At 34.4% G+C, this 14,417-nt stretch overlaps 1 protein-coding gene across 3 annotated transcripts in view; it reads left to right on the plus strand.

Annotated features, from left to right (window-relative positions):
• The window catches only part of Gclm (Glutamate-cysteine ligase modifier subunit), an 80,847-nt gene that overhangs the window by 50,337 nt on the left and 16,093 nt on the right, over positions 1 to 14,417 (plus strand). For all 3 annotated transcript variants that reach the window (XM_089105256.1, XM_089105257.1, XM_089105259.1), the window contains exons 3-4: positions 4,463 to 4,531; positions 9,356 to 9,476. In XM_089105256.1, coding sequence (XP_088961382.1) covers positions 4,463 to 4,531; positions 9,356 to 9,476 — 190 coding nt within the window. The remainder of the gene's footprint in view (positions 1 to 4,462; positions 4,532 to 9,355; positions 9,477 to 14,417) is intronic.

The raw sequence follows: 14,417 nt of genomic DNA on the forward strand, positions 1-14,417 counted from the left end.
GACACTACTGAAATATTCCAGTTCTTGCATTTCACGAAAGAAATTCAAAATGAAATTTGAAAAATTAAGAGAATGTAACTATGATAAGGTAAAGCACAAAAAAATACTACTGAAATATTCCAATTCTTGCATTTCAATGAAAAAAATTCAAAATGAACTATGAAAATAAATAGAATGTAACTGTGACAAGGTAAAGCACAACAAAACACTACTGAAATATTCCAACTCTTGCATTATTCGCCAGAAATTCAAAATGAACTTCTAAAAATCAAGAACACACACGAAAACCTAAAAAACCTAGGTCTGAAAATCCCCAAACAACCAATTAAATATTCTAATTCATAATTTCAGGCACGTCAAATACGAAATACTAAAGTTAACTTCTCAAATGATAAGTCCCAGGAAGCTAACGCCCACGAAAATCTAAACTACTGAAATATTCCAATTCTTGCATTTCACGAAAGAAATTCAAAATGAACTTTGAAAAATTAAGAGAATGTAACTGTGATAAGGTAAAGCAAAACAAAACACTACTGAAATATTCCAACTCTTGCATTTCAATAAAAAATGAACTATGAAAATCAACAGAATGTAACTGTGACAAGGTAAAGCACAACAAAAAACTACTGAAATATTCCAACTCTTGCATTTCACGACAGAAATTCAAAATGAACTTCGAAAAATCAAGAACACACGAAAACCTAAAAACCCTAGGTCTGAAAATCCCCAAACAGCCAATTAAATATTCTAATTCATGATTTCAGGCACGTCAAATACGAAATACTAAAGTTAACTTCTCAAATAATAAATCCCAGGAACCTAACGTCCACAAAAATCTAAAACAAAACTAGGTCTGAAAACCCAAACAGCTAAATTACCTATTCTAATTCATGATTTCAGGAACGTAAAACCACAAAATGCTAAAGTTAACTTCTCAAATAATAAACCTCAGGAGTCAAACACACACGAAAATCTAAAAAACCTAGGTCTGAAAATCCCCAAACAGCCAATTAAATATTCTAATTCATGATTTCAAGCAAGTCAAACTATGAAATACTAAAGTTAACTTCTCAAATAATAAATCCCAGGAACCTATCATCCACGAAAATCTAAAAAAAAACTAGGTCTGACAACCCAAACAGCCAATTAAATATTCTAATTCATGATTTCAGGCACATCAAATACGAAATACTAAAGTTAACTTCTCAAATAATAAACCCTTGGAAACAAACACTCACGAAAATCTAACAACCGTAGGTTTGAAAACTCAACTTGGAGTTGCAAACACCAACCCGGACATGCAAACAAAAAGAATCAATGAAATAAAATCAAAGTGAACTTTGAAAGATCAAGAGAATGTAACTGTGACAAGCTAAACCACGACAAAGCCCAATTTAACTAAACCCCCGTGTAACTATACCCCCTTTAACTGAACCCTCGTGCAACTCAACCCTCCATGCAATCCCATCTCCCTCAAAACACTTTTCAGCCATTTCTTGTTAATTTTTTTTTTATTTCTAAACTATTTTAAATTGACAATACTCTCCAAAACATCGCTTGTGTATTATACAGTACACTATCACCCCATCTCCTCCAATTCGCAAATCCCCCTCGTGTAACTGAACCCTCCATGTAACTGAACCCCTGTATAACCGAAACCCTGTAGAACTGAATCCCCATGCTACTGAACCCTCGTGCTACTGAACCCTCCTGGAACTCAAGCCCCATTTAACTCAACCCCTGTGTAACTGTACCCTCCATGTAACTGAACCCCTGTATAACCGAAACCCTGTGCAACTGAACCCCCATGCTACTGAACTCTCGTGCTTCTGAACTCTCGTGCAACTCAACCCAATTTAACTAAACCCCTGTGTAACTATACCCCCTTTACCTGAACCCTCGTGCAACTCAACCCTCCATGCAACCCATGATTTCTCATAGGCCACTGGGCTAATTTGGCTTTTGTGTGTGCCCCATTGTTTTTGTGTGGGTTCCATTGTAACTGAATCCCCGTGTAACTGAACCCCAAGCAAGTGAACCCCCATGCATCTGAACCCTCGTGCAAGTGAGACCTCTTTAACTGAACCCCTGTACAACTGAACCACCGTGCTACTGAACCCTCGTGCTACTGAACCCTCGTGCAACTCGATCCAATTTAACTAAACCTCTGTGTAACTATACCCCCTTTAACTGAACCCTCGTGCAACTGAACCCTCCATGTAACTGAACCCCTGTATAACCGAAACCCTGTACAACTGAACCCCCGTGCTACTGAACTCTCGTGCTACTGAACCCTCGTGCAAACAATTCTGAGTGTAGCCTACTATTCTTTAATTATCAGCATCGTACATTTTGTTTAAATACTTATTTTTTCATTTTCCAGATTCCAGATTTTTATTTAACACAAATGAATAGACAAGCTGAAGTATATAAAACGAACCGATAAAGAGCTACGATTGCAATGAATGGTACTTGTTTTCAGAAATCTCCAAACCGGACTCCCTCTCCCCCTCTCCTACCTTCCCCTCCCCCTCAGAAATGGGGGAACGAAGGGAATGTTAGATCCTATTTTAAATTGACAATACTTTTCAAACGTTACTTGTGTATTATACAGACCACATCGGAGAGGTAAAGCTAGGTCAGGTCACAATGTCATTCAATATTATTTATATCCTCATTTAGGACATTCAGAGCAGAGTTACACAAGTGGAATACCTATTTTGCAAATTTAGTTAGTTTTATGCGAATGATAAAAGTTTTGGCAAATCAAGATAGCTTTACGCAAATGAAATACCATTGATAGCGCTAATAATACATGCGATACTGAACGAGTTATCAGATACCTATAACTTATAGGTTATTAACACGTTTGACCAGTTTTGATTGGAATTTGTATTTTTTTTTTGCCAGAAGAAAGATCATGGATACGTGTTTATTTTTTTTTTTAAACTGGTATTTTTTCAAGGATCAAACTCTCAAAACATGCATGAGTACATTATACGTTGCCAAGTTTAAAAAAAAACTACTAATCAAGTTACTGTATATGGAGTAACCACCGCTCTCTCTCTCTGATTGACCCCAAAAAACAGAAACCCGTCTGGTAAGGCATGTAATCAAACTCTCAAAAGATGCTTGAGTACATTATACGTTGGCAAGTTTAAAAAAAAACTACTAATCAAGTTACTGTATTTGGAGTAACCACCGCTCTCTCTGATTGACCCCAAAAAATGGCTGTTACCTCAGAAACCCGTCTGGTAAGGCATGTACCGTTCGTAGTAATAGGTGACTGACCCTGGTAAGCCAATGTACCGGTTAAACTGCACGCATATTCATCTGTAATTCAATGTTTACTTCATATTCCCTATGGCCTTACTACTAGCCCTCTCACCTTATCATCCCTTCATCCCAAAATGTCAGCAATTTCACAATTCTTTCTATAATTTCCATCAAATTTGCATATTTTGACAAATCTAACAAATTAGAACATTCTCGCATGTGAATGATCTATATGTAACATGCTTACATAGTCTATCACAGGGTTGCCACCCCTAGTGATTTATCACCATTTCTAATGATTTTTTTTTTTATTGCCAAAAAACAAAAATCACTAAATCAGCACAGAAATTTCTGGAATATTGAAGAAAATAGTCATGTAACATTATGTGGTATCACATCTTCTTTACATATGTTAGGTCTCTGGTTTGATTGCAGATGGAACCGCAATTGTTAGTTTTACGTTATGCTAGTACAGCAGGAAATGGTGGAAAGTGATTTGAGAAGTTCAAGAGGGGGTGATGCTAAGTATTTTGAAAGATGGGGGTGTAGAAGGTGAAACAGCGATATCAGAAACTACTAGAAAATTACAGGTTAAATTGATTCCCAAGGAAAAACTCAACATGTAAGTTAATTCAAGTTGCATGGCAGCTTGGTAGGTGACTTCTGGACTAATATTCCCTTGTAAGTTTTAATATCCAATAGCTGTTAAGGTTGACAATTAAGCTAAAAATCTATTTTTTTTATATAAATCAATGTCTAATTCAAACCCAAAATAAAGTTGAGATGATATTATAATGGACTCTTACAAGCTAAATATATTCAGCTTTTTCTATCTAAAATTGTAGTAATTTTAGGTGAGATTTCAACTTAGTTGGTTAATCTAATCTATTCTACGAGAAGGAATTTTGATGGTGAGATGAGTAATATGTATATGCTTCAAATATAAGTTGACTTCAGGTTTTAAGAAAATTATAAATGTCAGGTTTATGCCAGCAATGAACAAAGACGTAAATTGTGGAGTTTCAAGAAAATTAAACAATCTAAGTTGCTGTATGAGAAGCATATAGATATTGGATGACTTCGAGAGAAATAAAAAAAAAGCTGCCGTTCTGTGAAATATCTAATTATATTTTAGGTCACCTTTTGGGGATTTAAAAATACTTAAATATGTCATGTTAATTTCCAGCTAGAAGAGTTCTTGAAGCTTACACTTCAGTCCAAGCAAGAATTAGATGGGCCAAAAGCTGAACACTATGTAAGTTTTTTTTTTCATTTCTGCGTTATTTGGAGTTTTTATGCATTAAAAACGTTATGTAGGCTATACTGGTAATTGACCTGTGTCACCACATATTGAGTGTCTATAGTCATGTTTCTATGCTGTAGTACGATGATGGTATAAAATAGTAAGTATGTACTATAGCTGTTGGCTCGTCGAGATTTGGTACTGTGTTGAAGCATTGCCAAACTATTGCTTCCTTTACCTCTTTGCACCTATGCAGTATAGTAGCTCTACTTAAGTGCCCGTCGTAAGGATGAAATGATGACCCATAAGATAACGTAAAAAAGTAACAATATTAAAAAAAAGAAGAAAAGTAATCTGGAATATTGAAAAAACATAAACATGCAAGAAATTGCAATTCAGGGGAAATAAAAATCAACCCAAAAAACTGGAAACCCCTTTAGCTGACAAAAAAAACTATGAGTGTATTTTATTAAAATACAATAAATCCAATCTTCAAAAAGGTCTGCAAATAGTTTTACTATAAGTGATTCAACTAACATGACCTTAAGTTAGGCACAGCATTAGACTACTTAAATAGATAACAGCGAGATGTCAGATACAACTCCTTCTCGAACTAGAAGATCAGTGGGGCACGAAATATTGAGTGTCTCTGTGTTTGTAAGCATCTAGTAGAATATGAGCATGAATGCCAGAGCCGAGAACTGTTGAGCTGTCATCATGTTGATAGCGGGGATAAGACCCCCGTCTTCAAAGATAGAAATAGAAAGATAGAAGATAGAAATAGAAACCCAAAAAACTGCAAACCCCTTTAACTGACAAAAAAAGTACAATACATCCAATCTTCAAAATTAGCCACGCAATGGCCTGTTTGCAAGACACGCTATGTTCTTCTTCAGAGTGAAAACAAGTTCTAGTCCAAGTTCAAGCCGCGGACTGACTCGGTGCAAAAAAAGCCAAGTTCTTTCTTGATCCAAAAACCAGCTAAATCAAAGCTACGGAATTTCAGTGATTCAGACATCAATTTTCTATATTTTGATTAATATGGACGGAAAAAGAAAAATAGATGCCAAAGAATTAGAAATAGTAAAGCTGAACTGAAAGTCACAAGTATGTTTATTCTAAGGAAATTGTTGTTTCTTCCATAAAAATTTAATTAGTACTCGTATTTGGATTTTTTTTATAAAAAGAACTTATTGTTTCAAATACATGTCGTTTTCTTTGAATGACAAATGAAACTTACGGTCTTGAAGGGGCTTGTCTTTTTAAGTTTGCCTTGATTATTCATTTTAATATCTTCTAGTTCTTAGTTTTTCTAGCTCTCTAGTTTTACTTTCTTCTAGTTTAATATCTTGTGAAACGAAAAGAAGGTCGTCCCTGAATGGGCTCAGAAGAGGCTATAGGGAAGGATTTATAGGTAATTAGAAATTCATAGGAGGGGGTAAAGAGTGAAGCTTCGAGTAGATTGGGGCTGAGGAGGAGCGTGTGTAGCTGTGTTAGGTTCAGGCAGCTTGGCAGTAAGTTGTTAGTTCAATAGTAGTATTATTCGTTCATAGTGATTTCTGTTCATTTTTTGTTGGAATTAAATAAAAGAAAGTTTTTTTTCAACTGAAAGTAAGGAGCAACATTAAAGCTTACAACAAACAAAATTGTTCCGTATACGAGGAGCGTGCTTCCCAAAATGCTTCCAAAGCTTCTTATTAATGCTTCCAAAAGCTTCTTGTTCCAATTCTTCTTATTCCTCTTTTAGGCTTCTCCCCCTCTCCCTGCCTACAAAACAACCTTCTACCCCTCCTTCGTAATTGCTGATTTGTAGTTATACATCAATAAATACAATTTCATGAAAAATGATAAGGATTAAGATTAATATCTATATTAATCATTTATTATGTATAGACTACGTGACTTTTTACGAAGGAATGCGCCATCATGCGGGATTATCTCCTCTGCAATTGGGAAGCTCAATATAGAATTTTTATGCCTTTAAATCGATTGGCTGTCTCATCATTTTCAATCAATTGTAACTTAGTCCTCTGTGGGGTATGATCGTAGTTTGATGCCACAAAATGGCAGAAAACGCCATCTTGGTCACTTAAAAAGGGCATTAGAACTTTTAATTTCTGTTTGAATGATCCCTTTCCAGATCTTCTAGAACCATTGCTCTAATGGAATCAGCCTGGGGGTAAAACAATAAATGAACTTGCATCCGTGATCTTTCTTCTGGGAAAAGAAACAAAATTCCACTTTTTTGTAGATAGGAGCTTAAAATATCTACTGCAGTGTTCTCTCTGCCATATTGATTTGATTAAAAATGAAGGTAGACAGAAGTCTTGGTATTCAAAGAAAGCTAAAACCTATTTTTCCCTGGCCAATTATGATAATCCTCTTTCACAATTTATTTCAATCGTATGTTTTTTGTTGCTCAGTTATATGTCTACTTTTCCTTCTTTTCCTAAACCGCTTTCTAATGCTTATAACAAAACCATAAATCTAATCCGGGACACGAGCCATTCAGTATTTAAGCTGTTACTGGATGATGAAAAGATTTATATTCTTCACTGTATTTTTCCCAGGTCCCTTATATTTACTTCATCATTTGTATCTGAACGGTCGAACTATCAGCTCGCTAGATCTCAGAATATTCAAGTTCTGCATGATCTGACAGTGACGTCTGATTTCAATCCCTTAGTTACCTTTGCCTTTCATGTTTTATGTTAAACCCTTCCTGATTTGGCTCGAGAATGCCACTCGTTTAGCACATTTTGGAAGGGATCAATCCCTTAGTATGTGGAATAATTTCTGTTTGTTTCGAGTTTTAATGTTGCTCCTTACTTTCAGTTGATAAAAATTGTTTTTTTTATTTAATTTCCATCAGTATCCAAAGTTATTTGATTTCTTCAAAGTTAATTTTCGAAGCTAAAGTCCTTAACTTAAAAACAATATGGGGAATTCGCAGAATTAAGATTTCAAAATCGAAAAAGTCACAGAAACAATTTTATTTCTGGAAATCAATGTTAGCTCAAGTTTAAATAAGATCAAGGTCTAGTTACCTGCGTCCGAAAAAAAAATTACTTTGTCTAGACATTAAAATTATCTATCTAGGATATCTGAGAAATTTCATGCGTCATGACAAATTTGGAAATTGTTGCTCAGTGAACGAGGTAATTTCTTATGCAAGAAAGTTCATGTCATCTTGCGTACATTTTCTAGTACTACTCGAAAAAAATACAAGATGCATCAAACCAAAAGCCTGAAAACAATTCAAGAACCGGACTTTGGGATCCGCGATTTACTTTTTCTTAATTATTTCCAGGAGATTTTTAACAGATTTGGATTTTTGTCCTCTGCCTCTTAGAGAGATAATTTAACTTTCTGCTGGAGTGTTTCATTAAATTATTCGGAAAAATTCTCTGTCCTAGCTAGGATAGTTTTGTTTTGACATCATATACAACATGAAGAAGAAAAGCTTTTTTTGGAAGCTTGCTGGAAATATTACAAAATTCACTGAAACTTTTCTTCCTGGTTTCACGATTCTCATACCCGGGACAAAATTTCGAGTTTGCATCTCTTTCCACTTCAGAGCTACAGACCGCCGATCGCGAGGGAAAAACTTCTGTGAAAGCTGTAGTGTTAATCCCCAATAAAAACATATGCTCAACAGTTTTTTTCTTTTTGTTATAAAAATAAAATAAATACTGATCAAACCTCTGTCGATATCTCTATATTTGCAGCTTATTGCTGAAGTCTTATTTTGTTAATATTTTCTTGCTTTTAAATCCATTCCTTTCAAATATATGAAAAATCAATTGGCCGAACGGCACTTACTATCTAAGTAGTATATTTAGTTGTCAGTAAAGCGCAAATTGAGGGGCTTCAGGGCGGCGGGGTTTGTGTATGTTTCTGTTTATAACATTTTTTTTTTGGGGGGGGGGGGGATTTCCGTTCTTATTACGTTTGAGGTCATTGTATATTGTAATTTCTGTTCTTTTTAAGTTTGGCATCTTATGTAAGCTACTGCTTACATAAGCTGTTGCTTAAATGCTGTGTCTAACTGAAGTTCATGCTAGTTGAATCACTTATAGTGAAACTATTTGCAGAACTTTTCAGACGGTAGTAATACCGTCCTAGCGCACTGGGAATTCATAAAACAGTGGGCTAATACTATAGAGTCATAATAAATAGAGTCATTTACTCTAAAATAAGTTAACCATAGAGTAAATTGTAATGGGGTTAGTTCCCCCCTTCAATCCTCTTTGTCTACCAATAGACTCAATTTTACCCCAGATTTTGTTTTTTCTCTCCAACCGTTACAAACATAAACCATTTTTATGGTTATATTTTGATTATGACTATCTCGTTTTTGTGTTGTATACCATGTTATCCATACATTACACGCTGTCGACCTTTCAATTAGGTTTAATTCTACCTTTTGTTGTAGTTTTCCTAGTTCAATTTTCTTTAGGCTGTTCATTGGAAAGTGGGTTTGCCCCCTCCAGGATCAGGGGCGTATCTAGAGTAAAATCTTGGATGAAAAGGACAATATGACAAGGGCACCAATAAAAAAAACCTTGGGAGGCCCAGTTTGGCAAGGGGGCCAATAATTGACCAAACTGACAAATTTATTTAAAAAAAAGAGTGAAAAGTGGAAAATCAAATAAATAGGGGGCGCCAGAAAAATTATATGGGGCTAAGGGTCCCCTCGGCCCCCCCCCCGGCCCCGCTAGTTTTCAGGTTTTTTTTAAAGATTTACATCAATGAAATTGACTACCAAAGTTACCAAGAGCTGTCGTGGTAACGAGCGATCCTCATTTTTTTCAATTTCGTTTAATTTTTTTGTAGGTTCATCTGATTCCAAAGGCCATAAAAATTAACGAAGAAGAACGTTCTACCTTAAAGATATCTGCTAAACTTTTTATGAATGTACCTAATGAGATGAAGATATACAAAGCTTTTAATGAAGGTACTTAATTTTTGTTACAAGCCTAAGTAAATCGGTAGAGGTAATTCAATAGATACTATGGAATATTTTATGCCCAGCTAGAAATTGTATTCCTTTCTCTCTGTGATAAGGATGCTATTTTGATTGATCCTGTCATATTCCAGAATTTGCTGTTTTTTGGCAAGAAGCTTTGTTTATTAAAACTCAAACAGTGGCGTCAGTTCAAAAAAATGTAGGGGGAGATATGTGCTACTTAAAATTCAGGAAAGAGGGAAATTTTGCTGTCTTTTTTTCTTTTTCTCTACCACAGTTTATAGACAGTAAGCTTATCGCAGATAATTTCTGGTCTCCGGTCTCGGTGCGAACAAAAAGCTCCTCCCACTTGTTTCTGCCTTAGCGGATTAGTCTGTTGTCGTCAATCACTGAGAAATGGTTACCAAGTGCATTATTCGTAATTGCGAAAGCAGAAAAAAACTTGGTGAGCCAGCCAAGTGGTTTGCAAGCGTCCCATCTCACAGGTATTAATTAATCTATATACAAATTATGACTTAATCTATTATTTACGTGGACTCAACTGATCGGCCTATGTAGGATTTTATAAAAAAGGGGGCGGGGGGGGGTTGATGAAATTTGTGAAAATAGGGAATTTTTTCTTCTTCTAATAACTGGTGGAGTAGGTGTGATGGTTTCAGGGGCAGATCCAGCATTTTTCAGGGGGGGGGGTGCAAAATAGGTTGATCCGAAAAACTTACGTTAGGAGCAAGTTTAATTAATGCAAGCTTGCGTTAATTAGGTAGATTACACTACTTTAAACTACTTTAGGGGGGTACCCCTCGCCCCCCCTCTGGATCCGCAACTGGATAGTTTATCATTTTTTTTTTCACGTCGTGATATTTATTTTCTGAGATTGTAGTTCCTATGATATTTGAAAAATCTAGTTACCTGTTTTGGCGGAGAGCCTAGATAAAACTAGTTTTGTTTTCAATCAATGTTTTCATATGAAATGGGCAGACCTTTCCTGAACTTTAAACAATGAACACCTCTGTTTGAAAATCTTTGCACTTTCTGAATTTAGATAGCGATAAGGGTTCCTGATTGAGAACAATTTTAGGACTTGAGTTCTAATTATTGGTTGTTATGGTAAAAGTTGCCACAATAGCCCTATCCAAGAAAATACCAAACGTCTGTTAAGAATTGTTTTCCGTAAAATTCTTAGGGAATTTTCAGAAAATTGAAGGACATCACACATTTTAGTGGCAGATCCAAAATTTTACGGGGCTTTACGCTAGAAAAGCTCCTATTATAGAATATTCTTCCAGTTTGTTTACCAGAAAATAAATAAAATGCATTTCTTACTGCTGAGTCTGTATAATCTTAGACCTTTTACGGCACAATTTCCAAAATATTTCTAAGACTTTTTTCTAACGGGGAACTATAAGAAATAATACATTTTTATATATTTTTTTGTAAACAGAAGTACAAGAAAGCCTGTTGACAATATAATTCACTGTGTGAGAGGGTGGATCCTCACTATCAACTCAGTCCTCTCTATAACTGATGATCTTTTTGGTAGAGGTGTAAAATTTGTATTTCCACGAAGGCTCACCCAAGAAAACTTGGAAAATTTCTATGGACAAATAAGACAAGGTGGAGGGTATTGCAACAAACCTTCATCCAACAGATTTGCATACCTATATAGACAGGGAACATGAAAATTTTTGGTTAGTAGCAACAAAAATACAGGCAAATCCGAGTCAATTCCTGACCAAGGAAGTATTTTGGTTGACTTCCTTTCACAGAAAAAAAGTGGCATACTGGAGGTGAAGATGACTGGACTTACCACGGCCCACCAAAGTAATAAGCTTCTGTTGGAAGAAGAGAATAAAGACTTCAGTGAAGTATCTGACAGCCTAGAAACTTACACGTTTACATAAATCGTCGGTTTTTGTGTTAAGAAGCTGCTGACTTGGCACAAGTTTCCGATGTGTGCTTCAAAGCTTATTCAAGGTGATAGTGAAGTTTTTGACGAAATTTTTTCTATCATGGCAGAAAAGGCCTACGACAAGTCAAGCCTGAATTTATCCAACCTTACAGTTCCTTCACTAGGTGTCGTTTCGTTTCTGCAAGACTGTAACTCCATTTTCCTCAAACATTATAGAAATTCGTGCTGGAAACCGGAAATAATCAATCGAATATGGCTTGAGTGCTAATAACTGATTTGGGAAACTGGCTGCGAGGACCTCCTCCTTGAACAGTATATAAGATTTTTTTTGCGCACACGTGCATATTACGAAGTGAAATTTAAGAATCGAGAAATCAAGAGACGTACCTATCAAGGAAAATAAACTAGCAAGTAATTATTTTAGTTTTAGCAGTTTAAATACTTGATTATCTCTTTTTTTGAACAAAGGGGTAAATTTTTTTAAAATTTATTTAAAATAAAACTTTTAAAACTGAAATATCAATGCGAAGTACCAAAGATCATAATCAAATGTCATCGCTTGGCATTGTTCAAATAAAACTTATTTTTTACTTGATTATCGTCGTAAATTTATTCCTTGTCTTTCTTTCCATTCTTAAACCAATGTTATATTTACCTTTTGCATTATTACAGCCCACTATATATACATTCATATAAATTTATATGCAATGTTACCGCCATACCAATTATTCTCCTTTCCTTTTTTATTCTTTAATAATAATTTCTGGTCGTTTTGAGTTTGAATTATTGTAGGCTTCTATTTCTACTGATCTTAAGTTTAATATGGCCTTTACTATTCTTTAAAAAAAACTTTCTTTTTCGTAAAGTTTTCGCAGTATATATATATATATATATATATATATATATATATATATATATATATATATATATATATATATATATATATATATATATATATATATATATATATATATATATATATATATATATATATATATATATATATATATATATATTTATATATTTATATTTATATCGGCGCGTACAAACAACTCCTCTCATTTGATCTGCCATTAGCAGTCCAATTACCCTGGAACACGTATTTTGGCAGAAACTTTCTCAAAATGCCTTTGAAACCAACTTGAGACTTCGAAACCTATTTTTAATTCCTAAAAACATCTAATAATAACATTATACTACTAACTACCGATTTTCATGTATGTATTGGAATAAATTAATTTAAAATTAGTTTCTTCAAAATTAGTGTTCCAACGTTGAAGCCAAGTTTCGTGCCCAAGAGAAATCTGACTTGTCTACCCGCGAAAAGATCTGATAACGCCTATGTTTCTATCTGCAAAAACGTTCTCCGGAGCACTCGCACCCCTGTCCGGGTTTTTATAATGGGAGAGATAGAGAATGATCATACTGCTAATTATATAAACTGTGTTCTCTACAAAGTTACCGAAAAAGCCATGCTTCAATGGAGATTTGAAACAAAGGTTTTTTTCAAAAATTTAGGGGGGGATTATAGGGGAGCAACTGCTCTTTTTCCAATTAGCGCCACTGATCCCAAAGTACATTTAAAGGATTTTTTTTTTCAAAATTGCTCCCTATCGTTGCTTACATGTTTTGCTGGGAGATGCACCCTTTAATAACAAATTCGGTTTACTGTATATTTAAAGGCTTCAAATGCCTTCCATTTTAAACCACCAATTATTGTCAAAGTTTGAAATAAAGTCATTGATATGTTTTTTTTGTTTTTTTTTTGTCGTTCCTCTGTAAAATTTATGTTTTGTAACATAGTGCCTTTTAAATCATTCCATGATAAATTCAAAATTATTCCAAATATATAAGATTCATTAATTTTTATTAACTCATTAAGTGCTACCCATCAAAAGATATCAGGCGTGTTAAACTCTTTGTCACAACTCTGATTTTTGAAGTAATAAAAAGGTTTAGCGTAAAGACCGAAGTGTTAAGGAGGGGGCAGCCCCTTCATATACGGAATAATTCCTGTTTGTTATAATTTTTAACGTTGCTCCTCAGTTTCAGTTGAATTTATTTATATTATTATTTTTTAATCGTGAAACAGAGAAGTAACCAAAACCCTTAGTCAACCAGAAACTAACTTATTTAAAATAATTTTTATTGACATATATGATCTTATTTTATAATTTCTCTTGGGGGATACCACGAATATTTTGCCTCTTTCTTTGTAGAATTATTTACCAGAGCCAAGAATGTCTTGTAATTTAGTCCAAACGCCCATATCCCACCAAAAACTTACAAAATAGTGTTTATATTACTCTATAGTTGCTTTGTAGTATAGAAAATAACTGTATACTTGTCATATATAGGATTAAGTTTATTCCTTCTAGAACCCTCCATTGCACCATCATCCCCTGGGAATTATATTTTTGAATCAAAATAAAGTTTTTTGTTTTGGTAAAATGACGTGTACCTGCATTCTTGCATTAAATTCCTTTTTATATTTCTTTTTTCTTTTACTTATTAAAATAATTAGTAAGAGATAAAAGACTTTTATCCTTTGCTAATAGTGTGTGTCGTGTAAATAGTTGTATTAATAATGAAAATAATTGCTATTAAAAATTGTTTTAATTTTGCTCAAAAATCGGAAACGCGATAAAATTTGCGAAAAATATTTTGTAACCGGTAGGTGTATATTAAATGAGAAACGATCCAGTTTCAATGCAAAAGCAAAGTAATTGAAGCATGAAGCATCAGTTTACAAAATCGGATGGTGAGTTCTTATTTTTGCCCAATGTTTGGACATGATGAGGATTATTTAATACATTATTGTAAAGAGTTAAAAGGATTCAGGAGGAATATTTTGGGGGTTTTAAGAGGGGAGAATGGTTGGATAATATGTTAGAATATAGGGTGCAGGCTGTTAGCTGTTTCTGCTGACTGGATGGTCATTTTTAACGAAGCAGATTGTTTGGTACTTGTCTGTTAAACAGAACATCCTAAAGAATTGTACTGTCTAGATTTGACAAAAC

The sequence above is a fragment of the Artemia sp. Qi Xiang Cuo genome, chromosome 19 (genome assembly GCF_049724085.1).
Source record: "Artemia sp. Qi Xiang Cuo chromosome 19, ASM4972408v1, whole genome shotgun sequence".
In the NCBI taxonomy this organism is placed as follows: Eukaryota; Metazoa; Arthropoda; class Branchiopoda; order Anostraca; family Artemiidae; genus Artemia; species Artemia sp. Qi Xiang Cuo.